The sequence below is a fragment of the Simochromis diagramma genome, unplaced genomic scaffold (assembly GCF_900408965.1).
Source record: "Simochromis diagramma unplaced genomic scaffold, fSimDia1.1 OVJJ01000514.1, whole genome shotgun sequence".
NCBI lineage: Eukaryota > Metazoa > Chordata > Actinopteri > Cichliformes > Cichlidae > Simochromis > Simochromis diagramma.
Genome location: NW_024387346.1, coordinates 2,383,848 through 2,410,937, shown reverse-complemented (window position 1 = coordinate 2,410,937; position 27,090 = coordinate 2,383,848). Strand labels below are relative to the sequence as shown.

Genomic DNA, 27,090 nt, shown 5'->3' with positions numbered 1-27,090 from the left:
TGATCCTTGTCTCCATAGCAGAAAGATGTAACAGCCCATCTTATCGCCTCTTTATTAACTGCTTTAACTATCACACACCTTATCACACAATGCACCGCAGATGAATTTAGGATGCGGATGATAACGATCTGACTTTCTGAAGGCTAAATCCATGATTTTAATGACAGTCTAAGCCATTAACATGTGATGCATTGTAAAGACACTCACTTAAAGACATTCTTCAGAATAAAAGGCTATTGTGAAACCAGCCTGTAATAATTGCATAAAATAGATTAGCATTTATCAGTCTGTTGCAGGATGTTTACGTGATACAGTGACACAAACACACACACACACACACACACACACACACACACACACACACACACACACACACACACACACACACACACACGCACACACCCAAGTTATTTTCACCACTTGACACAGTTTTAGGGTTTTTATAAGGAAGACAGCTGAAATAAAAACTGAGGGAACAGTGTGTTAATGATGAACATCGCTGTCTGCTCCAGTTTGGTGCTTTGAGTACATTTAGATTGAAATACTATTAAATTAAGCAAGTATGGAGTGTTTTCACACAGTGGAGCTTTACCTAGGATACACCCAGCATATCATCTGCAGTCTTTCTGCACGATGCCTCAATTAAAATCTAAATACCTAAATATAATTGCACATTTGCTCTACATATATTATAAAGTAGATTACCCTGCACAAAGCTTTACTGCTGATATGAGCTGCAGCTGTCATAAATTTGCAAGTTAGATTTTTTTTATCCTAAAAGAAATGAATAAACCGAATTATTCAAACTCATAGCAGCTACTATAATATAGGAGCATACAAACATATATACATATATATATATATATATGTATATATGTATATATATATAAATTTATATATTTTGTTTTAAAAGGTGCTTACAGTGTCACTGTCATTGTGTAACAGTTCTGCATTTAACCCTCAAACTGTTGCGACGAGAATATTGATTTTTTTCTTATCTTGGGTTTTGGCAAGCACGCAACAAAGAAAGTGATCAGTCTAACTGAGACATATCAAAATCTATTCACACTTTTCCAAAAACTCTTCTGCAGAATGCAAAAGGGCAAAAGGGTTAGAGCCCCTCGATGACTTAGATCTCATAAGATTGAAACTCCTGGTCTTGCTTATCTCAGCAGGACAATGTCGAACCACACGACACACTTATTACAGAAACATCTGGATCTGGGACCAGAGCATAAGTGTGAGGGCTAAACTGGCATGTATCTGTCATCTGTTTAAAACACTCAGTGCATTATGAAATGATGACAAAGGAGGGCTTGAAGGGCTGAATTGCTGAAACACTATATCAAGCCTTTCAAAACTACTTAGCGCTGAGTTGATGGAAGACAACTCCACCAACCCCACCCTAAATCTGTATTTTGGTAGAAGGCAAAACTGAGTATTCGGTGCAAAAAAAAAAAGTTGGATTAAAGAATTGAGAGAAAAGTTTGTTTCTGGTCTTCAATAACATTGACTCAGACCCTAAATGTATCATTTAAATGACTTGTAGTCATTACACTCTGTTAGTAAGACTAATATTTAGTTATTTTTTGGCTAACAGAGTTGTGGAAAAGTTGAACTCTCTCAGAAATACAACTCAGTGTAATGCTATATTCCTAAAAGACATTCTGCTGTCGTCCTAACGGGGGTGTCTTATCTCAGGCACGCCACCAAGTGAGTGAGTAAGGTTAACAAGAAAGAAAAAAATGCATGGCTTAGTAACATTATCTCCTGCATCAAATGAAGTGTAATTGAGGCAGAATGTATTTAGAGATTAAGAAACTGGTCATAGATTGTGTGTTCTTGCATGTAAGTCTTAGGTGAGATGGTGAGATGTCGGCATGTGCAGGTCTCGATAGAGATCACTAGTAGCAGTGTGGGGAGCTTAAGCAGGATGGGACCTGTTGGTGATGAAATCAGACTCTTTGGAGGATTATTTGTAAATGAGAGGCAGAACAAGTGAAATGAAATAGTTTCATCCTTCGAACCCTCTGACGTCAAAGACAAAAACACCAACAAGCCCTAGCTCCAAAACAATAAGTCAGACGCACAATCACACCTCATAAATGAATGAATGAGAAAAAAAAGCCAAAAAATGAAATGACATATTGTGATAGATAGCCTCTGGGTCACGGTTAGGACCAGCACCCACGATCCTTATAAGGTGTGGGTGTGCACTCCTATGGCTAGAATTTCTACATACTTTTCTAACTAAAGCCAAGCTTAATGTGATAATTAATGTATGAGAGTTGGATTAAAAGGTAACGTTTTCACATTTTCTACTTTCTGAAATGTTGCTTGTCTCTCAGAATATCAACAATCACAGAATCCCAAACCCTAAACCAGGGCTGCTCAATCCCAGTCCTCGAGAGCTACTATCCTGCAGCTTTTAGATGCATCCCTACTCCAACACAGCTGAATCAAATGGTTTGATTACCTCTTCAGCATGCCATCATGTTTGGCAAAGGCCTGATAACAAGCCATTCATTTGATTCGGGTGTGTGGGAACAAGGATGCATCTAAAAGCTGCAGGACGGTAGCTCTCGAGGACCGGGACTGGGCACCCCTGCCCTAAACTCTTGACCCCCACCATTCAAAATACATTTCCACTCAGGATAAAATATTTGCCTATAACCTAACCTATGATCAGTGACACAGATACTGCAGCAACTAAATAAATAGATAAAACAGTTGACTTCATTATTTGTTGCACTTTGTGACCAAATAGGAGAGATAAATGTGCTAAATGTGACAAATTACTTGTGCTGTTGGAGGTCTGCAAGGTGGAGTAAACAGTATGAAAATCCCATCGGATGCACGTGACTTGAATCAAACCAAACCCCTGCCATTCAGACGGCACTTCCACTCAGGACGTGTAGGTGCAAACCGATCAAACGGGTGAATGGAAAAAATTGCATCATTAATGATTTTGATAAGTACAGTAACACTTATCATCTGCAGCTGCCAGCAGCCACTGAATTGATCTCAGTCTTGTGTTATATTCAGTTGCTTTTCATCGCTGGTAGTGGTTAGATTTATATGCAAAGCCTCTTGTTTTTCTCAGGAAGCCTCACACTGAGAATTACAGCTACCATTGTACTCGTATTTAAACCCACTGCTTTCCACTCTGTGTAACTCTCTGAACTTGTCTTTCTCTTTCTTTTTTTTTGTTGTCCTTTAAGCCACTTTTATTAAACTCTGCCGCTTACATTTTTGGCCTCTGTGCCTCCCACCCACACTTTTTAATCACTCCAAAGCTAATGTTTTTAATTTATTATTCATTTTGAAATTTAGCCCAGGCTCTTAAAACGTCTCAGATTGTCAGTATGTTTACTTTTTTTTCTTCTTCTTGTGGTGGTTGCTTGTTTTCTTTTCAGCTGTTGTTGTGTAAGAAGGAAAGCTTGGTAGTGAAGGTAGAGAAAAGACGAGGCGGAACGAAAGAGGAGGAAGAAGAGTGAGTGACACCACCACAATAAAAACAGCGCCAGTAAAGCCTGCAGAAATATTAAGAAATTCAAACAATAACCATGGATTCTCCCTCATTTGTTCTGGTGAATTTCTGTCCAGTGTCCAAAAACCAAAGACCCTGTGTTTCTGTTGGGCTCGCAAATCTGCCCACAGTATAGTTACAGTATGGAAAATAGTGCAGTAAATTAAAAAAAAGCCTCACGTTTGCCTTTTTCTACTGACAGTTTCTAATCTCTGTGTTCACTGAGGGTCACACATGCCGGCTGATATTGTCCAGGGCTCTTATGTAAATAAAAGCAGTCCATTTGGCCTGAGTGAGCTGGCTGCTCTTTGATACTTTGGCATGTGTCCCCTGTCAGGCTTGGAAGCAGAGCTAATGGCATTATCCTATATTAGACTTTTGGCTGACACGCGCTCATCAGGGGATGGAAGCCCACGAGGCTCACGCTCTCATCAGTATATCAGCACATGGAGGCCTACATGTTAAAGGTAGCAATGTTATGAGGTACTGACCATGTGATAGCACGGGTAGTGTGAAGCTCCCAAATATACAATCTGCCCATCTCTCTTTTCCTTTGTTTATTTGTTTGCTTTTAAGTATAATTTATGAATATATTTATTACATTATTTACTGCAACATGGAATGGGAAATTTAATTAGTTCATTTTGTAACACAAAAAGTTTACAGTTTACCTTTAAAATGACATCTGTTCTCTTTGCTAGGCTAGAGTTTTATTTATGCTGATAAAAGCTTTATACTGTAAGCTAAAGGCTACAGGGGAGGATTCTCCTTTAAGAGCAACCGACCTCCGGCAGAACCAAGTTCAGGGAGGGGCAGCCACCCCATCAGGTGAGGGGTGAGGGGAAAGAGGAGCACGGGGAAACTATGACAACAAACGGGATAAAAAAAAAGGATCTATGAGATAGATAGTAAGCAAAAGATAACGTTGTGGCATAAAAATCCATGAAGAGTTCAAACGGGTGGTGGAGAGGAGGTGCTGTGTGCATCACAGGAGGCCACCCAACAGCCTGAGATAACATTCAACATAAATAGGTGCTGTGAACTGCCTCTTAGAGCTTCCTGACTTCTTTGTTTTCCTGCCCGAAGCGCTCAGTCCCAAGCCCTTTAATTACTGAAGATATAAATCTTTGAAAATGGTTGACAAATATTTAACACTCACACAGCACTAAATTGTGCATTTGTTAGCCACAAATCAATATAGATTTAGTGTAGCAGTGTGTGTTTACAGCAGCAGGAAAGTGGATTTCTATGGCACAAAGAAACATGATACATCAGGTTTTGACTTGTATATACACAAACTTGCAGGAGAACAAATTCCTCGTTTTGCCCGTCTGAAAAATACAGATATCAATGTCTTATTTTTGAAATTCTGCTAATCATACTGTAAAACCTTTTTTTTTTTGCAGACTCATTCTCTCTGGCTGGAGATCCTCTGGGAGCCTGGAGGAGGATGGAGCGAGGAGGGGAGAGTCCCATCACCCAGGACAGTCCCGAGCAGAGGGGGGGCAGCCCGGATCTCAGCGGCCTCCCGCCACCGGGGAAGAAAGGCCGGTTGGAGCTCAACGGGAGTCCCACTGGGCCACGAATACGCCACAACGGAGCCCCACTGAGACCCCTCGGAGGTAAGGCTCATATTGATCACGAGGCATGAATAAAAGAAAGCAAATTTCTATCAGAAGATAGATTTTTCAAAAAACAAACACTACTTCTAGAGTCTTGGCAATCAGGCAACAAAGAAAGTAACTCGTACTGATGCATAAATTATTAGCACGTTACCCCCAAAATTGGCTTTTCCTTTTTCAAAATATAGAAATAGAAGTCATAGAAATACATTAATTAGCTTGTATTAAACTGTCAAAGTTAAACGCTGTCATCTTTTATTTAATGAAAACAAATGATCATCAAGCTATTGATTACTGCAATTATTTAAAATCCATAAATCCCTGAGTTTGTGGATCATTCGATTATAAAAAAATATATATCAGAGAAAGCTGTGTGATCACGGTGTCAGAGGTTTTAAAGCGCTTACGTTAATCAAACCCCAAAAGCAGCTTTTGGCTTTACAGTGAACCACATCCCGCCCATGAGTGGAGTTTGGCACAGTGTGCCATGTAGTAATGTGGCGGTGCTGAGGGGAGATGCTCAAGCTGCTTCTGTCCAGTTAATGTATAAGTCTGGGGGGAACTGTATAACACAGGCTTACCAAATAAAGGAGATTGCTCCATATAAACAAGATTTATACAAGTCACCGTGGCTTATTGATCCCTGCATTCATTGTCAAAGTTGGTTCTTGTTAATGTGCAGCTGCACGAGGGGATGCAGTTCCCCGTCTGTGTTTTGGGGTTTCATGTTGCCGCGTGTTTGCAGTTTTTTTAATCTCTTAAACTCATTTTTACACACTTTGTCTGGTTGAGATTTTAAAACATTTGCACATTATGAATTTCAATTTACTCCTTTTATTCATTACTCGTTTTATGTTAACTGAAAATGCTAATGACCAAGATATTATTTGAAGTGTGCACTTTGATATCAAATGAAGGTATTTAGTTGAAAACAGGCTGGATGAGATTTGGTGGTGTACTTGAATGAAATTGTAAAATTGTCAGATTGCAAAGCTGCTCTGGAGCATAGAGATAAGTAAGTGAAAGAGCAGCTCCTCGTGGACTACAGAGCTTAGTTTAGACAAAACATTCAGAACAATCAGCCTGATCTTTGCATCTTTGGGACGCCCCACACCGTTAGTTATTTAGGTCACGATGTGTACCCTCTTACTCGCTCTGGGAAAATTCAGGTCCGAGAATTATTTTCTTTTTTTAGAGTCTCCGTATTAATGTTTAAATGATACATGTTATGAGAATTGTGAGAATTACTTTTTGAGTACCACTAAAGGGAAAGATGGAAACGCTGTTTAATTTTAGGGTCTACATAGTGGACCTTATTTGCTTTTACTTATTTTCTGCCGTGTATAATATAATTCAAGTGTAATTCTATTTTATTTATATAAATAAATAATGAGCAATTAGTAATGTAGAATGCAAAAGTGAAAATTTGCTAGACTTTATGCAAATTTGCATCAAAAGTCATGCTGCATATTTCTGCAAAACTCTAGGATCCAGCATAAATATCTGTGGCTTTGAGCAGTGCTTGGCTACAAACTGCGAGTTTGTAGCGATGAATCTGTGTGAGGTTTTTGGAAGAGCAGCTAACAAATCAACAAGAAGCTCAGGTTTGACCACAGTAAGAAGAGAAGAAGAAAGAAAGTGTTGAAGCAAGAATGGATGATAAAGTGTAAAAAAGGAAGGAGACAGGGGGCGGGCTTTCCTGAGCTGAACGGATGGATGGTTGGTTGGACTGCAGTAATGATGGGTTGTTTTCAAAGACAGGAAACTCAACGTGTCTCCTCCAAACCACTGCTGCCATGAGGAGGGGGCCACACACACACAAACACCATATGTCCACCAACTTCCAGGCTGCGACACTCACAACAAAGAAAAGCTGCCAAGATACACACACTCCCTTCCACTGCTTGCATACACATATCTTATTTTAATATCCCTGTTCACTCATCCCTATACATATTAGAGGGATTAGAGGTTTGAGGCTACATCACATCGTCCAAACCAGATCATACAGTCGGCGGGCAAATCACAGGACACTGCATATGAGAGAAGACAGATTGAGGTGGAGACGGAGGAAAGAGCGAGATAGAGGCAGAGAGAGAGGGAGAGAGGAGTGCTGGTCGGAGGGAGCTGCTCTGTGTTGACAGTTATATTTCCCTGTTGGGGGAAATTCACTTACTTGAATTGGCATGGTGCTCCAGTGTGTAATTCACTCCACGAGAGCCTGGAGGACTGGGAGCAGAGTGATTAATGAGGAGGAAATAGAAATATAGGAATTGACTGATTAAAACAACGGGTGGGATGGATCGGGGTGCAGGGGGAGCTAATGCTGCATGCACCCTAAAGTGTTTGTATGGATGTGTGTGTGTGCCGGGAAAAGGAGACAAGCATGCCTCCGTGTGTCTGTGTGTGTTATTGTGTGGTATTCATGCAGTAAAACACACGCCATGCTGAGCATTATTAGTGCTGGGACGCTGCCTAATGCCACAGTCCGTCATTTCTTCAGAGGGCTTTAATTAATTGCGGGTCGACAGGTGGCCCAAAACCAAAAGCCTTTTAGGAAAAAGGCGGATATTGGAGAGGACGGATTGATATTCCACTAAAGAGCCGAGAGGAAGAAATTTTGGGATTGGATTCTTACCTTAAGCAGATAATGAAGAAAGAGGAAGAAGCACATGAATAATCAAGACCTGGATGACAGTGTTACAGGGGCGTCAGACAAAAAGTTTGAGAGGAAACAAAATAAAAGAGAACTACAGGATTTTAAAATAAAAGGCATCCACCAATTAGCTGTGGAGTAAGAGAGACATCAGCTGTTGTCGTCAGAAGCTGCAGATGTTGTCATAAGTCACTCAGACCTGTAAGGCTTATATTTTTCTGTCTTTAAGCCTTTTCTCCAAGCTATTTAAAAATGAAATCCATTTGGTTTAATGCAATCCAGTTCAGATTACAACATTTCTCACCTTAGAGCCCCTTTAACCTACTAAAATCGAAACATGGCAGTATTACAGAAGAAAACTAACAAGTTCTCCTTCAGCAGATCTTTTTCTTTAGTGAGAAAAATCCAAATCTTGCCTACTGAACTTCAGCTCTTTCACATGCATGAACTGCTGCTCAGTGAAGTAGGTGTGAGTGTTGAATTGTTGGTTTTAGACAACAGACAACCCCAGCTCAGTTCTGAAGAGAATGTGACAGATGAAAAGCATGCAGATGCTGTTAGTCTGTCACTGTCTCTATCTATCTATATATGTGTATATATGATGTGATAAAAACTTTAAACTTGCACATGTATTGCAGCGATGTGGTTCAAAGCATTGCTGCTGATGGCATTAAAACCAAGTCAAGGATTTTGCTTTCATGAATGCATGCATGCGCGTCTGTGTATGCGTGTGTGGTATTAATGAGGGACAAGAACTTCTTCACTTGATGAGCGCAGAGAGAAAGTTCTCATAAGACAAGATAAGCTTCCACACTGTTAGTGAAGGGCATGATAAGTGTACAGGAAATAGATGTGATGGCCTTTGGAATGTGTGTGTGTGTGTGTGTGTGTGTGTGTGTGTGTGTGTGTGTGTGTGTGTGTGTGTGTGTGTGTGTGTGTGTGGTAGAATTTTCCAGAGAATCTGGTTTGAGTTTTTCACCTGGTTTAAATTTGCATACTCGAGAAAGACTTATCATGTAAATTCAAGAAGCTGTGACCCTACACCTCTCTTTTACCATATATTAATCATCTTTTGCCACAGCTCTTCCACTTTTTCTGGTTGCGACACTGTTGTCACATTTTTATTTTTATGTTATTAATAAACTAAGATAAGCAGCTGCTGCTTTCACCCTTAAGTCTTTTGTATATTGGTTTTGCATACGTGCTATGGGAACCATTATTATGACTACTTATCTAATAGTCCGTTAGATGAAATGCCTGTGAACGTGCAGCGTGCAGGGAACAACACTGTTAGAGTCTATGTAAGATTGCAGATCATTTTCCATTCCTAGCTGGTTGCCGCATATTGAGAGTTTCAGGTGTTGCAATACTCAACAGTGTGAAAGAAAAAGGATGAATTGATTACAAGCTTAACCCGCAGTGAATATAATCCACATGTTTTCTATCTATGAGGGATGAAATGCCATGTGATCGCAGACAATTAAAGCCAGGCATTAAAAAAATCTTCCTGTTGCTTTTCTCCTTCTTCTTTTTATTGTCCTCCACAACAGGTCTGATGATTCCAGTCTTCTGTGTGGTGGAGCAGTCAGATGGAGGGATCCAGACAGACGGATGCGAGGGACGAGAGGAGCACGCAGAGTTTGTCCTGGTCAGGAAGGATATACTCTTCTCTCAGCTGGTGGAGACAGCTCTGCTGGCCCTCGGGTACTCCCACAGCTCTGCAGCACAAGCCCACGGTCAGTCAAAGACATGCTGTTACATCTGTAATGCGCCTATTCTCTCCATGTTTTAAAAGACACACGTTCTTACACTGAGACAAATTCTTGAAAGTGAACGGTGTAATTGTATAAGACACTTGTCAGAATACTATCTACATGCTACACTGTATAAATGTGACTGTGCTAACGCTAACAGGTCTGCTGTCCTCTCAAAGACCAAAACCCCCAAACTAAAGTATAACTACGCAGCAAATGATTATTTGTTTGTCAGCCAAGACGCAGACAAACCATCAAAGTTTGAGAGCATGAATGGGCAGAGTATGAGTTTGGTAAGCCTCAGGCTGCAGTAGGTTCATACATAAAATACACCTGTTCATGTGTGTAAAACTAGATTATATATTACAAATATGCTGCAAACAGCTATCTCAAAGGCAAACCTACATCTGTTTCCAGTCTTTATGCGAGGCTAACTAGCAGCTAGGTAGCTGCTAACTAACTAGCAGCTAGTTAGCCTTTCATGTAGCCTGAGATTAATACTTGTAAATGAGTATTCCTCCTTAACTAAGGGTTAGAAACTAAATAAGAGTGATGATTATCAGTCATTTTTAGTCTATTTGAAAAGCTACAAAAAACAGCCTATTAGCTTAGCTTAACATAAAGACTGGAAAGCTTAAAGGTAGCCTAAATGAGTGTAACTTAGATTATTAATAGTGTTATAACAGTTGAACCAAAAAACCCTCCTTTATCAAATTCAAAATCAAACTTCAGACATTAAGTCAACATCAAAAGGAACCCAAACTCAACAACAACGATGCTGCTAAACAAAGTAAAACACTAGGTAAATACAGAAAGACTAATCCTGTCACTATACTATTACTTAGATTCTTAACATGCTATGTCATGCTGACTCTTGTTGATAGCATGACAAAGGTTTCACTGAGGCTCACAGTGTAAACTATAATACTGTGTCAGAGTTAAATGTCCTGCAGCTCAAAGGTCAAGACAAGAATGAAAGAAGACTCTCCCTCTAATCAGTGGTCTGAGAACAAAAGTGGATGTGAGGTTGCCTATTTGGAGCAGACACTGAACTATTACAGTGGCAATAAGCTAAAGAATGCTTCAAAAACACAACTGAAGCACAGACAGAGCCTGTAAAACTCATTAAAGACACAACAAAGAGCTGGACAGGAATGTCTCCCCGAGACAAAAATATATTGTCTATGTGTGTGTGTGTGTGTGTGTGTGCGTACAGTATGTGTGAGAATGTTTATGAAGCAGAGAAAAAGAAAAAAAACTATAATTTATTGTTGCACACATGGTAGTCATCTGAAACAGGACAGTGTCATTTACTGCTGTCTTTTCTCAAGTATGCAGAATATTCCATCTGCGGGAGTTGCCTCACATCACTATAAAATGGTAACAACAGAGTGACAGTGAGCAACACAGCTATTGCAATACTTTGAAAATGGTGGGAGATCCCCATCTGTTTGAAATCTCGATTGTTTGTGTGTGTATGCATCTGCCATATAAGGTCCTGGTATTCAGGACAAAAAGACATCTTGTTTTGCATATCGTCCTAAATATGATACATCATAGTATCCTGGTGACCGCATATGCTACTGTTTGTACAGTAGCATATGCAGCAATGCATGCAATATTAATAATATAGTATAATACGTTTTTTTCTTTTAAGCTGACCTTCCTGTAGGAGTTGAATTTAAATGACCTGATTTGCTCCACTGTACATGTTGGGAAATCACTGTCCTATAATATGTCTACTATAGATTTCTGTGATTTAACTGACTGTGCCTGCTAAGGTAGCTCACAGCACCAAAAAAACAGATAAGGATAAGTCTATACAGGAAGTACTGCTGCATATTATATATAGGTTAAAAAAGATGACATTAAATAAAGAAAACTAAAAAACGGCTTATGTGAGTTGTGGAAATCTGGATCTAATGTTTACAGTGTTGCAAGTAGCCATCTCTAAGCTGGTTTATTGCTAGCTGATGCTCCAGGCTGTGGTTGCTCAGGTACAGCTGTGGTCTAAAGCAGCGGTCCCCAACCTTTTTTGCGCCACGGAGCGGTTTATGCCCGACAATATTTTCACGGACCGGCCTTTAAGGTGTCGCGGATAAATACAACAAAATAAAACTAGTACCGGTACTGAAAAAAGAAGATTTATTCATAACACACGTGAAAAGACCCAGGAAAACATAGTTAACGCTAAAAACGATAACAAAATAACGCTGAAAACCGATAAAAACCCTGAAAACCATACATTTCACACCTGAGCCTCAACTCTCGCGGCCCGGAACCAAACGACTCACGGACCGGTACCGGTCCGAGGCCCGGGGGTTGGGGACCGCTGGTCTAAAGCTTACATACGCTCATCACAGTAATTTGGGGATTTTAATGATTTCTTTGAACGGTTCTTTTTCTTGGTGGTATAATTTTACAACATACATCTTTAATGACTTGGGTGCATAAGTTAGAATTTATTTGGGGTTTTCTTTAAAAGTATGCATATAGGCTCAAATAAACACACTCACTTGAAGCTTTTAATAAATGGCTGAAGTGTCTTTTATTTTCACGAGGCCAAGTCCAATTAAATAGTGATTACGAGTGACTAAAACTGGTAGTTTCTCTTTGCCAACAAAAAAAAAAGATTTGTTTGCTAGTACTCACTGGATTAATCAATACACAAAACAATGGGAAAATCACTGGAACTTGGTATATGGACTGGTTCTCATATACTGCTTTACTGATCCACTTGAACACTTTATACAACATACAGTGGGGCAAAAAAGTATTTAGTCAGCCACCGATTGTGCAAGTTCCCCCACTTAAAATGATGACAGAGGTCAGTAATTTGCACCAGAGGTACACTTCAACTGTGAGAGACAGAATGTGAAAAAAAAATCCATGAATTCACATGGTAGGATTTGTAAAGAATTTATTCGTAAATTAGGGTGGAAAATAAGTATTTGGTCACCTCAAACAAGGAAAATCTCTGGCTCTCACAGACCTGTAACGTCTTCTGTAAGAAGCTTTCCTGTCCCCCACTCGTTACCTGTATGAATGGCACCTGTTTGAACTCACCATCTGTATAAAAGACACCTGTCCACAGCCTCAAACAGTCACTCCAAACTCTGCCATGGCCAAGACCAAAGAGCTTTCGAAGGACACCAGGAAAAGTATTGTAGACCTGCACCAGACTGGGAAGAGTGAATCTACAATAGGCAAGCAGCTTGGTGTGAAAAAATCAACTGTGGGAGCAATCATCAGAAAATGGAAGACATACAAGACCACTGATAATCTCCCACGATCTGGGGCTCCACGCAAGATCTCATCCCGTGGGGTCAAAATGATCATGAGAACGGTGAGCAAAGATCCCAGAACCACACGGGGGGACCTGGTGAATGACCTGCAGAGAGCTGGGACCAAAGTAACAAAGGTCACCATCAGTAACACACTACAACGGCAGGGAATCAAATCCCGCAGTGCCAGACGTGTTCCGCTGCTGAAGCCAGTGCATGTCCAGGCCCGTCTGAAGTTTGCCAGAGAGCACATGGATGATACAGAAGAGGATTGGGAGAATGTCATGTGGTCAGATGAAACCAAAGTAGAACTTTTTGGTATAAACTCAACTCGTCGTGTTTGGAGGAAGAAGAATACTGAGTTGCATCCCAAGAACACCATACCTACTGTGAAGCATGGGGGTGGAAACATCATGCTATGGGGCTGTTTTTCTGCCAAGGGGACAGGACGACTGATCCGTGTTAAGGACAGAATGAATGGGGCCATGTATCGTGAGATTTTGAGCCAAAACCTCCTTCCATCAGTGAGAACTTTGAAGATGAAACGAGGCTGGGTCTTCCAACATGACAATGATCCAAAACACACCGCCCGGGCAACAAAGGAGTGGCTCCGTAAGAAGCATTTGAAAGTCCTGGAGTGGCCTAGCCAGTCTCCAGACCTCAACCCCATAGAAAATCTGTGGCGGGAGTTGAAAGTCCGTGTTGCTCGGCGACAGCCCCAAAACATCACTGCTCTCGAGAAGATCTGCATGGAGGAATGGGCCAAAATACCAGCTACTGTGTGTGCAAACCTGGTAAAGACCTATAGTAAACGTTTGACCTCTGTTATTGCCAACAAAGGTTATGTTACAAAGTATTGAGTTGTATTTTTGTTATTGACCAAATACTTATTTTCCACCCTGATTTATGAATAAATTCTTTACAAATCCTACCATGTGGATTCATGGATTTTTTTTTCCACATTCTGTCTCTCACAGTTGAAGTGTACCTCTGGTGCAAATTACTGACCTCTGTCATCATTTTAAGTGGGGGAACTTGCACAATCGGTGGCTGACTAAATACTTTTTTGCCCCACTGTATCTCATCCACTCAGTCACACTTGCATTCATAGAAGCACTTTTTTGTGTAATTGCTTTCTATCTAACACTCACACTCTGATGGTGAAGATGCTGAACTGCCGATTTGCACAAGTTGGAGCAATTTCTAAACAATGCCAATTCCATGATGATCACTTCAAATAGCTGCATGTACGTACATGTCATTTGGATGTGCTGCCACTTTGCCAAGGTCTTGAAAAAGACAAAAAACGAAAAGTAACTGGCAACCCAGAAACTCCCAAGGCCCAAGATGCAATGAACTCGACACTGCTGGAACACCAGTATCACCAGTATCACTGACCACAGTGAAGCATGTTTTGCATCATCATGCAAAGGTACCAACTAACAACTACTAAAACTGTTGCCTTCTACAGGGAAAAACTAAATGTCTTCTGGAGAAAGGTTTTATGGCCAAACAAAACAAAGATTGAGCTACTTGGCTACAATGACAAGAAGTATTATGGAGAGGTAAAATTGAAGCTTTTAAACCTAAATATAAATAACACTATGCCAGCTGTTAAGCATGGTGGCGGTGGCGTCATACTCTCTGTGCTTTGTTGATGTGCTTTAGTCCTTCTTTGTGCCATGTATAAGTACATGACACAAAGTAGATGGAATATTGAAGGTGAAGAAGGAATGCCTCCAAATTCTTCAACTTAACAGGTAGAAAGTTGAAACTTTGACTGGAATTATGCTAGAAGATTGTTAATAGCTATCAAGAGAGGTGGAATTTGAAAAGGAAATATTAGTGTGAGCCTGTATGCAAACCCAAAATAAATTCAAACTTGGGCACCCAATCCTTGATTTTTCAAGTCACTATAGATGAATACTTTTTTGAGTGTGAGTGAACTTCTGACCACGGCTGTGACCCTCTAATGTCATATGTCAGTCAACAGTAACCTTTGCTCTCATTGGAAGTTGGTTCAATTGCTCACCTCAAAGTCAGATGAAGTCACTGACTGTCACTGACATCTCTGTGTTAAAGCCTGCTAGGGTGTTTCCATCAGCTCAATTAGTTATAATTGCAATAGCTTTCTTTGGTGAGAAAAAATAACAATGGAAAAATGGAACATCTTAATCCCGCTGTGTATTATTAGTGGTACTGTCTATGCCAAAGCATAAAATGAAATCATATAGAAAGGCCCAGGTGATTTGAGAGTGTAGAAAATATTTTATTTCCTTTATAAGATAATAGTGAGGTGATCTTAAACCAATTGGCCAATCTGCTTCACTGATATTAGTCTGTTTGTATTCAAAGTGTAAAGAAGAGCATTTAAAAACTGATTGTTGTGAGCTGCTTATGCTGCTCGTCTTTTGTTCTTCTGGTTGGAAAGATTCAGAGCTACAATTGAAGCCTTGTTAAATTAGTTAGAAAAATAAACTTTACTCACATGCACATCATCCAACACTGATGCACTGAAATAGCACGCTAACTGCTATAGCAAGTGTTTGCTGTGGTCTGCAGATGAATGCCATTAGTAGCATCAGGGGAGTAGTATCAGGGGAGGTCTCTCTCTGTCTGTCTCATCAGTGTGCATGGAAAACAGTGAGACCACATTGGTCTCCTGTCCACATCAATGAACAAACAACAATAAAAAAAAAAAAGCTAGACTGAATGGGACATCCTAACTCCACACAAACTAAACTCCTGCAGCTGACTTGAGCAACGTTCACGTGTTACTTGTAAACTCTTTTTAACCCCTGCAAGGATCCACTGGCATAGAATCGCACTTAAACTGGCATGCACGCTTGGCATGGAATACCATGTAGTCATGCAGTATCACAGACACAACACACTCTCTCTGTTAGACACACACACACACACACACACACTTCTCCTCAGCTTCTCTCAAATGAATACTTTTTGTTTTTTAAAACAAGCGTTTATGTTAAATGAATAATTTCTGGCTTAAATTATACATTTTTTCCCCTGCGGTCCACAACCAAAATTACACAGAGTCCCAGCTATTTTCTCCCTGTTTGAATTGTGTCCTGCATTCTTGCGTCCCGGCGTTGTATTTAAAGTCCCCGGCAAGGACCACGGCCTTTCTTTAATTAGCTTAGCCCAGTAATTAACTGGGAGATATTGTTTATTTCAATTATAAGGGTTTGAAGGCTTTTATAGATTGGATGAGAGCAGACCTGTATTTTAAGGATTTAGTGAGCAAACAGTTAACAGTGGTCAGTGAGAGAGAGCGAGAGAGAGAGCATTGTTGCTGTGCCACGTCTAACAGGCCAAAAAGGGTCAGTGCTGCAGAGCTGCAGTTTACTGGACATATGACTTTAAACTGGCTGTGAATTGCTTCTGACAGCATGTCGTTACATTTTGGACACCACTTTGTTATAACACATTCTTATCAGTTAAAAGCTAAGCTTTACTGCTTAATAAATTACTTATTAGTGCTTTGTGAATCTGTGAAAAGCAATTATTAAGGACACCTTTTGATTTGTAGGTTTGCCAGGTCTATTTTCGACCCTTTTATTAGAAATGATCATAGCAGCCCTTGCAAAAAATGTTTGATTTACCGAAATGAGAAAATTTTGCTTTTTGCAGCAGGCGAGTCACAGACAGGATCATAATAAAATCAGCGTATTAGTCAAAATTCACAAGTACAATATGTATCTTTAAAGAAACTTTTCAAAGGTTTTACTGCAACTGTGAGTTGAGGTTAAGAAAAGATCCTGTTGAGTTTAAACACACAGAGAGCCCACAGTGACCTGAGACACAACGTGTTTATTTACATAAAACCAAAATCATCGTCTTTTTTTAACTGAAACCAAACCGAGTCTTTCCATTCGAGAGCTCCATCCCAAACACCATCTAGCTTTAAAGTCATGTCTGTGAACATCACTCTAAAACTGGACTCACTGCTTCATAAAGGCAGATGATCAAAATCAGTTTTTAACTTGTTAGTATTTATCAGGCTAGCAGTGAAACACTCGGGGTAGTGTTAGGGTCATGGTTGTATTTTAGCCACACAGTCCATAACCAGTTTGCCCAAATATTCCACATAAATGGAAATTTATGTATCCAGCACCATCTCGACCTCTAACTAGGTCACAGGCAACCTATAGGATTGTAAGAGGAACATAGAGATAGAAGTCAGCGTACTACCTACAGACGACTGAGTGTATGCTGTTTGAACAGTTGCAACTTGCAGTCAGGATTGTCTTTACAACAAAACCTGAAGCCTTTATATCACTGGCTTGTTGACAGAAATAATAATTTTACCTCATAGAATATGTGAGTTGTTGGTCTCTTTAGATATCTTTCAATTTGAATGCCAAGACTTTGGAGAACGATAAAGAGCCTGGTGCCTTATAAGAGTGCATGATTGTATATACTCAATCAGTGGCACTGGCAATAACCCAAATCCTAGTTGTGAACTAAAACCCCAAATTTTTTGGAAAAAAAATATAACTTTTGAGAGTGACTACTTTGTGGTTCCCAATTTTCAATACTTGGGGGAGTGAAAAGGAAAAAAATTACATCCTCTGATTTCAAAGGGTTAGGATTAGGGTCATCACTGGTGAGAACTTAGAGCTCAGAGAGTTCTGTATCCAGTGAGTTGCATCATAAGACCAACTGGTGCTTACTGAAGCTTTCGCTCCCGCTGGGCCGTTAGAGTAGACAGAAGACGTGTTTCACTCCCTGAAATGACAGCCTGATGGATTTTTATTTAGAGGAGTACCTCAGATGATAGACATCAGAGTCTGACGTGTGCGATTTCAGTCAGTGTGTTTCCAGGGGCAGAACCTGGAACCATTTTCGAGGTCTCACATGTGTGTGCCGGCTTCGGCCTCTCTAAAATGCCGAATTGGATTAACATGTGTATATCTGAGTGTGCGCGCGCATAGTGGCATCCAGTGGCGTGCAGGGCTGTACGGGTGTCGACACGAGGAGTCAGAGACATTAAGTGTGTGTTTGGATTTGCATTTGTGTGGATGGGCACCCTTAGACATGAGCCAAGCCACCAGCCGGCCACATAAAAGCATGTCTCTGGGAGGCGGAATTTTAATGTGGAAATGGGAACAATGATTTCTACTTTTAAACGTAGACGAGAAGCAGAGCCCATTGAACAGCAGACCAAAAAAAAGAAAAGATGAATCAATTATTAATGTATTTACCGTCACACTGAGCGTGAGTGTGTGAGTGCGTGCGTGTTTGCATGTGAAATGCTGCATGCATGCGTCCACGTCTCTGCATGTTGTCATGTGTCCTGTGTGAGTTTGTGTTTGTCTGCTTATTCAGCCGTTTGCTTCCACCCAACTTGGCATCAGTGGAATTGTTGGCTTGTTCTCAGATGTGCTGATGCTACATGCAGAAAATTAGTAGCCAGGGGGTGAGGCTGTTCTCTGCTGCTGTTGTTGTTTGGGTTTTAGAAAAGAACATGTCACATATTATATAGTGCTGCATTATTTCCGGTTTGATTTCCTCCCTTGGCTCGTTTTCCCTCTTCTTTATTGCGTGCCACACCCTCATTAGTCTCACCTGTTTTCTTCCACACCTGTTCCCTACCTGTGTCCAGTGAGTTGATCGCATACCTCTCTGTATAAACTCTGCAGTTTCTTTCTCCTGACAGATCACCTTGTCTGTTTAATTGGGTCTTCGAGCAATCCCTGTATTCCTGATGCATTTCTTATTTTTTCCATGATCCTTTTGGGCTGTGAAATGGAGATTGCCCTTTGCCTGCTCCCTCACTGCCAGCCTTTCTCTACTTCTGACTAAAGATTTGGATTTTAGACTTCTGTGTATCTTGCATTTAGCTCCTCTGCCTTGCCTTCCTTATGCATGTATTTTTATAGGCGCACAATATACATGCGATTGCATGATTGATGAGTGCAGATTTTAAAAGCGTGATTGTTCATTTCTTTTAACGTTGCATTAACATTTTCCGTTAGAAGCACCGTAAGCTTCCCTCATCTGAACTGTGCGTGCACGTGTGGGAAGTGAGAGCACTCCAATCTTTTTAACCTTCTTTATTGCTTCTGTCTGCATATGTAAACATGTTCTTAGCAGATTCAAAGCCGTATGACCATGAGGCAGTTTTAACTTCCATCTTCACGCCTTTTCCTCTTATTTACATCTTTGTTCTCGTTCCTCTAATTCCACGTCCGATGATGGCAGGTGGCTGCTCTTTCCCAGGCCTGCTTCTGCAGACGTCTCTTGCTATCATCACCAAGTGCTGCTCACGGGATTGGCTGATTGTTGGAACTTTCTCTAATATCATAGGGCCTCTACTTACAATATAAGGCACCTTAAGATGACTGTTGTTGTAATTAGCACTATATTGATGAGACTATTTTGAACGAGGGAAGCTTTCAGATAAGATAGCCATTGATTGGCCTGTTAGGAATATTAGCTTGGATGCCATAATTGAAGAAATCCAAAGATATGGATGCGTGGCATTTCTGATACATTTGATTAAAACTTGGTTTATTGTACGTGAAATAACTCAAGAAAAAAGTATTTTAGAAATACAATTAAAGCTTTCATATAGAAAAAGAAGCTTTTTCATGTGCTGCAGATTCACTTTAGCTCACTGTGCTGCTAAAATCTAACTATTTAGTTCTGTTTGAGTCCTTAAATGTATCCATGCTGGTCTTTAGCTCCTCTATGGCAGCGGTCCCCAACCCCCGGGCCTTGGACCGGTACCGGTCCGTGAGTCGTTTGGTACCGGGCCACGAGAGTTGAAGCTCAGGTGTGAAATGTATAGTTTTCAGGGTTTTTATCGGTTTTCAGGGTTATTTTGTTATCGTTTTTAATGTTAACTCGGTTTTCCTGGGTCTTTTCAGGTGCGTTATGAATAAATCTTCTTTTTTTCGGTACCGGTACTAGTTTTATTTTGTTGTATTTATCCACGACACCTTAAAGGCCGGTCCGTGAAAATAATGTCGGGCATAAACCGGTCCGTGGCGCAAAAAAGGTTGGGGGCCGCTGCTCTAGGGTTCTTTTCCTCCCTTAAGGGGGTTCAGACTTTTTTGTGCATAGGGTTTTAATGAAGCTCTCTCTGTATGGCCAAATAATTAACAACACAGCTCTGCCTGAGTGGAATCAAAGATATAACTGAGCTGTAATCACAGCTAAAGGAGAGAGGGAGATCAGAGAGGACAACTCAGAGAAAGGCGGGAGGAAAGGACAGGGGGAGATATGGAGGAGAGGTGGGAGGGAATAAGGGGATGAAAAAAGAGAGCGAGAGAGCGAGGGAGCTTCTCAGGACCCGTCTGGATCTCATTTAGAGGATAGTAATGCGATTAGCTTTGTTTAGTTTTCACAGCTCCAGCCAGTCCGCATGAAAAACCCATGTGAGTGAGTGCGGTACTGTGTGTGTCTGCTCGTGTGTTCTGGTAAAGGTGAAATGCTCGTGTGTGACTGTACGTATTACGCTAATATTCTTAAAGAGATTCAACTAGATTCCTTAAATCAAGAGATCAACAGTATCATGGCAGTGCAGACCCGCAGAAACACGAGTGCCTCATAATTCAAAAAGAAAAAGCATGTTTCTGTTTGCGCTGACAAAGACCCCAGAATGTTTCAAACATCAGCCGAAATCCAATTTAGCCCAGTCCGGCAGCAGAATTTCTCACAGATCTATTTGCAGAGGGGTTTATGATGTTGTGTCTCTTGACTCTGTATCCATGTAACCAGGACACTGAGAGATGGTGATGTGTAGATTTGAAAAAATAATTGCAATTTTTGAGCAACAGAAATAAAATCAACATGTAGGGATAAATATCGCAGGGCCTGAATGATCTAAACTGGCTGTTTAGATCATATGCTTAGCTTCTGGGTGGGAAAATGATGCCTGTGTGAAAGTACCTTAAAAATGCTTCTTTCTCGTGGCCAGCAGAAGAGACTCCTTTGGTTGGGAAAAGAAATTTGGAAATCTAAAAGAAAATTGTCATTTTGTAAACGATGGTCTCCATTAAGTTGTACAGGGAGATCAATCGGGCTATACTTTTGATTTCTCAGTCAGAGCCACTTGGCAAGGCAGGACTTTCCTAACTAGTGGGTGTCTCCAGAGCATTTTAAATGTACATTATCCCAGTCTTCAAAGTGTCTGTTAACATTCCCATCCATCTAACATTCTCAGAATAAAACAAGGGCAATAAACAGTAAATTGAACAGTAGGTGAAGGTGGTGTGTTCAATTCAATTCAATTTTATTTGCACAGCACCAAATCACAAGAACAGTCACCTCAAGGTGCTTTATATTGTAAGGTAGACCCTACAATAATACATACAGAGAAAAACCCAACGATCATATGACCCCTTATGAGCAAACACTTTGGTGACAGTGGGAAGGAAAAACTCCCTTTTAACAGGAAGAAACCTCCGTCAGAACCAGGCTCAGGGAGGGGCGGGGCCATCTGCTCCGACTGGTTGGGGAGAGAGAAGGAAGACAGGATAAAGACATGCTGTGGACGAGAGACAGTCTTTTCAATCTGACTGCAACTGCTGTCTTAAAAGAAAAACACCAGTCAATAGAGTGATGGCCATCCAACACACAGGAGGCCACTCTTTATTTAAACACCACTTCTCATGGTTAATAACAATCAAAGCCAAGCCGTCTAAAATGTACAACACTTTTCTAAGCTACAGTTAGCGTGCAGCACTGTAGAGATGAAACACTTTACTAGTCACAGTGAGTGCTCGGGTGAAAATCTCTTTTGCTTTCTTTCCATCATAGTCTGCTGAGTTTTGTACTTCCTCTGTTGTGTGATGTCAAAAGGTTGTTTAACAATGATTGAAAATTGACAGAAGTATGTGCTCTCTCTTTTCAGGCATCATAAAGGTGGGAAAGTGGAATCCTCTTCCCATTCACTTTTTGACTGATGCTCCAGAAGCAACAGTTGCTGACATGTTGATGGAGGTTTACCACATGGTCACATTACGCATTCAACTACAAAGGTCAGACTGTGTTTTGAAAGACAGATGTGAGAGGATGTTTTTTTTTTTCTCATTCATTAGACTTTAGAACAAACTGTGTGCAGCACTGTAGCAGAGACTTGTAAGTCTGTATTTTATGGGTACAGTGTGTGTGTGTGTGTGTGTGTGTGTGTGTGTGTGTGTGTGTGTGTTTTAGATCAGATACTTGGTCCACTGGGCTGCTGATGTCATTGCAGCTGATTGCAGTTCAGGAATTTACCATATATATCAAATTTGAAAGCAACAATATTGAAACACTAAAGTTCTATTTAAACAACCCGGTAGGGAATTATCTATTATCTGTCTCCGTCAGGGAGAGCCCGCGTGCCAGGAACTGTCGGTTCCCGAGAAATGGTGAAGCAGAATCTTGATGGGTAGATAAAACCAGATAAACTCCAGATGAGAGGGTTATTATTGTTATTGTCTTGGCGCATACCAGCCAGGTTTGTTTACATGTTTATTCATGTATCCATGGCAAAGGCAGACGTTTCGCATGCTTCGTGCTCCGAGTTGAAATTATTTATTTGAGGTTAAAATTAAATAAAACCAGAAAGATTAAAAGGAGATAGACCCTAGATGGGAAGTAGTGGTTTGTGGTTGATGTTAATACATGATGCTTGGATTATGGTTGGGGTTATGTGTTCATTCCGGTTTACATTTCTTTTCTTGCTTAGAGTTACATGAGCAAATATGAATCTAATGGTGGCTTAGTTTAACATTAAACTACTTTTTAAACTTAAATAAACCTTGTAGGATTTAAACCAACCAGTCGTTGGCGATAAGTAATCTAACCCCTGACCTTATGTGTCAAAAGAGGTGACTGTGACACAATAAAATATGCTAACTGATACAAGTGCAAAACTACTTTTGTCTCCCTCTATAACCTACAGGTAGATGTGGAGGTAGGTTAGTGGTTGTGCTCCTGTCCAAAAATGAGCCTAACAAACTGATGTGTGGTTTTGGTTTCTATAGTTTTTCAAAGCTGGAGGATCTGCCCTGCGAACAGTGGAACCATGCAACTGTCAGGAATGCTCTCAAAGAGCTTCTAAAGGAAATGAACCAAAGTACTCTGGCCAAAGAGTGTCCTCTATCACAGGTATGACTCACCAGAATGTAGCATCTCTACTGCGTCTTCATATCAAGGAGTTAATCTGCATGCAAAAAGTGCTCTAAGTACAATGATCCTCTACAAGAGATATCTTTACACATGTATTTTAGTGACAAGCTCTTCACACACCCTGGCTGCAGACAGCCCTCACGAGATCCATTTGGGCACATTTAGAAACAGCCACGAGCTATTGTTGCAAGCTTTTAATCAAACTCCACCCCAAAAGTTTAAGTGCCGTGTTAAAGTCCTCAGCTGTATGTTTGGCCCTCTATCCTGGTCCTATTCTCACTCGTGTCTGAGAAGTGTTTGCATACTGTGTTTAAATGGATCTCTGGTGGGGGTGTCGATCACTGCATCAATTGCAAGCATATGTGTATGTGGCTGGAGATTCCCTCGCTGCACCGTACTGGCTCGAGTTTCCATGGGTGGCTTCCAGTCATGATTAATGTTTGTCTGTTTCTATTGTGTGTGCGCAAGAGTGCATGTTGTATGTGTTTATGTGTGCATGCCATGTGGTTGTTGCGTGAGTCTAAGCATTTCATATTATGCTGGTTATTAATTATCTCTCCCCTCTTGTTCCCTCTCAGAGCATGATTTCCTCCATAGTGAACAGTTCCTACTATGCCAACGTATCCACTGCCAAATGTCAAGAATTCGGTCGTTGGTACAAGAAGTATAAAAAAATCAAAGGTGAGGCTAATAGAGTTTGAGCCAGAGTTCTTAAATCATCTGGTAGTTGGACCAGTGGCCAAGGAGTTGTAAAATGATTTCTGGAGTAAAATAATAATAATAGTAATAATGTCTACTTTTCTGGTGAAATGATAACACAGTTTTACTTCTTCTGCAATATACTTTGAAATAAGTCACACAAGATTATCTGAGAGTGCAAACTCTTGAGCGAGAGCTGCAATGAAGAGCATTAAACGAGTGCTCCACTGATGCAACACTGCACTCCTATAACATTAAACGGACAAAAGATGATCGAAACCATTTTTTCAACATCTAATCCAACATTGTCTATAATGCAGCTCTGAAGACAGCAGAATTTTATAACTAGCTACTAAAAGGCCCAACTCACTTTTATTTTAGCCATGCAGCTACAACATATGTGAGCTACATGTAACCACACATCTTTATGGCAACCCTTGATACACCACATGAGGAGCGCAAGAAGCGTGACTGGTCAGCTTGGGCTGAGTTTCTTAAGCCATAGAGAGGGACAGTAGCATAGGTGGGCGAAAAGGTTCAGTGGTTTATTCCAGAATGTACTTCTAGCAAAGACTTAACACTGCAAGCCATCCAGGTGCCACTTGCCCTCTATGTGAATAAACAAACACTCACACAAGCCCTGAATATCGAGAGCTTGCTCAGTATTCCAGCTGCTGGTGTATCCAGCAAAAACTAATAAATAAAATAAAATATTGGATACAAGTCAGAGCAAAACCTTAGATTTGAGAAAGGATGAAGCCCTCAGTAACTCTGTCACTCTCTCGGTCAGGGTGTTGTAGGTTTGAAGTCACCCACAAGAGCCATTTTCAGCCTCTCACTTTCCAGAAAGATGCTCACAGGTTAGATTGTCGTAGCTAAAAGGTTCAGTTGACTGATTAGAAGCAGTAGATTAGTTCCATCCATGAGGTCTGCCTTGGTAATGGGACCTATGCTAATGTTAAGTGTTAAATGTCAAGTCATTGTTACTATTATTTTGTCTCACAGTTATTAAAACAATTGTTGCTGCTATATCCAATATATATATAAAAGTATCACTTTTAATTGTTACAGCCTGACTTAGAGTTATACATGCGTATCTGTGTTTAATATCTACAACTGGAGTCCAACTTGTGAATCATGCATCTTAGAAGATGTGGAGGAGTAGAAATCAGGATGGCTTTATGTAAATGGTTACAGTGACACTGATTGGATGTGATATTCAGTCATATAGTCCCCATAATATCCCTTCTTTTACTTAACCACACCAGCTTGTCCCACTCCCAAAAGCTACATTATAATAATGTAATAATAACAGAATAAACACTAGGCCAGAAGAGGAGAGAGGATGTAAGAAGAAAGTGAGAGAGGATGGAGTTATGCCGGAGCCTGCTGCGCTCCTGCTACGAGCTGGTGTTAAGTTACATTCAACATTTCCTCCATCAGTCCTGCTCCACAGATGTTGACATGACAGTTTCTTCAGAGCTGTTGTGGAGCTTTCAGCCGAGAACCCATGACACAATCAGCATCAGCACATGGAAATGTATATACTTACATTGATTTTTGGACACGTTAGGAACTTTAACTTTGGCTCAAAAGCTTAGCTCTCTTCTTTAAATGGATGCTGAGGCAAAGTCATAGCTTTACACCAGCAGCATCATGTCACTCTTCTGATCTTCCGTTTGTTTTGTTGAGCAGGAGATTACTTGGAGAAGATGTGGTCTGGACGAGATGCTGCTGACATAAAAAGTAAGGAATATAATCCATCTTTCTGACACTGTGCTTAAATGAAGATATTTATTTGAACACACTCTCTGGTTATCTCCAGTTGAGAGAGACAACATGGCCGACTTCTGTGTGTTGGGCCAGAGACCTCCACCTCATCTGGCTGGCCTGGCACAGCTTGGTCACCTGGGAGCCAGCAGCCCCCTCCTCAAATCTCCAGATTCGCAGGCACCCTCCCAGACACCTCAGCAACCACCTCCTCCTCCTCCTCAGCAGCAGCCCTCACCTCATGGTCCCCTCCATCACAGCCCTCCTCTCCGTACAGGGCAGGTGCCTCCTCCTCCCCCACCTCCGCCGCCTGGTGCCCTGCAGCCCCTGCTGGGCCCAGGTGGACTGCTCTCTCCTCAACTCTCCCCGCAGCTGGTACGGCAGCAGCTCGCCATGGCCCACCTCATCAACCAGCAGCTAGCCGTGAGCCGCCTGCTGGCTCACCAGCACCCTCAAGCTCTCAACCAACAGTTTCTGAACCACCCGCCGATCCCACGTGGTCCATCCAAAGCTGGCGGTGACCACCCTGGAAGCAACCCCTCTGCTTCTGAAGTCTCCTCTGAAATCTACCAGCAGGTCAGGGATGAGCTGAAGAGAGCTAGCGTGTCCCAGGCTGTGTTCGCCCGTGTGGCTTTCAACCGTACACAGGTAGGAACGCAGAGAAAGGTCAAGGCTAAGGAGTCAGGAGAGGAAGTTGTAAGGGGAAAATGAGAGGAAGAGGAGGAAGGCGATGTGCTAGAGAAAGGAAATCAAGTTTCTAGTTGAATAAAACGTATGCAGAGGTTTTTAAATCTGAAAACTGAAATATGGCATTCAATGGCGTTAATCCGTCAGACGAGACCAAAAATACCCACACACATTTCTTACATTATATGGATCATATCAGGTGAGAAGAGGTTTACTGGGTAGAAACAAATGTCAGTTGCCCTCACTGATCTGATTTTCACAAACACACACACTCACAAAAACAACTCGGCTAATTTATGGTCACCCACCTTTTGGTATTTTTGGTGGGCTTATCAGAAGCGTGGCTGGGTTGCTCGCTGCGTCATTCAGTCTCCTCCTCCACCATCGCAGCAGCACAAACACCTGATGCATTCAGGCTGTGCTAAACTGGTTACTGCACGGCCCATTAGATCAAAGTAATGGGAGGTGGCTGATAGACCTATTGGTCTAGAGGCCAGGTGTTTTTTACTGGTGCATCACTTTGTGGTAGGTAGCCTCTGTATTTGAGAAGCTCAAACCAATATGCAAATACTTTTAAGTGTCTAGTTGTACGTTTATACGAGAAAACGAGCAGCTTCAAAGTGATTTACATTTGACAAAATCTATTTTTCAAGTCAAAATGATAAACATGTCTTTGTGTCAGCTTAATAAAAGTGAGGATTGTCTAGTTTTGAACATTTGGTTTAGAGGTTTTTATAAAAAAAACATTCTGGATACTTTTGATATGCATTTGTGAAATAAAAGGAAAAAGCAAATTGCCAGTCTGGGTTTAAACAAAGAAGCCAAACGAGTCCAAGAATAACATTAATGGAGCTTCAACAGTACACTTGAAGCATGGGAAAGGGACCATATATTTCAATTTTCCATGCTAGGGAGATGCAATAACATATCCTGCTGTGTGCGTTTG

The 27,090-nt window shown here is 41.0% G+C and overlaps 1 protein-coding gene across 2 annotated transcripts in view; it reads left to right on the top strand.

Moving 5' to 3' along the window:
- The window catches only part of satb2 (SATB homeobox 2), a 52,550-nt gene that overhangs the window by 7,341 nt on the left and 18,119 nt on the right, over positions 1-27,090 (top strand). For both annotated transcript variants that reach the window (XM_040006769.1, XM_040006768.1), the window contains exons 2-8: positions 4,936-5,151; positions 9,358-9,543; positions 21,727-21,853; positions 22,844-22,967; positions 23,567-23,669; positions 25,383-25,433; positions 25,513-26,105. In XM_040006769.1, coding sequence (XP_039862703.1) covers positions 4,980-5,151; positions 9,358-9,543; positions 21,727-21,853; positions 22,844-22,967; positions 23,567-23,669; positions 25,383-25,433; positions 25,513-26,105 — 1,356 coding nt within the window. In that variant the 5' untranslated portion in view covers positions 4,936-4,979. The remainder of the gene's footprint in view (positions 1-4,935; positions 5,152-9,357; positions 9,544-21,726; positions 21,854-22,843; positions 22,968-23,566; positions 23,670-25,382; positions 25,434-25,512; positions 26,106-27,090) is intronic.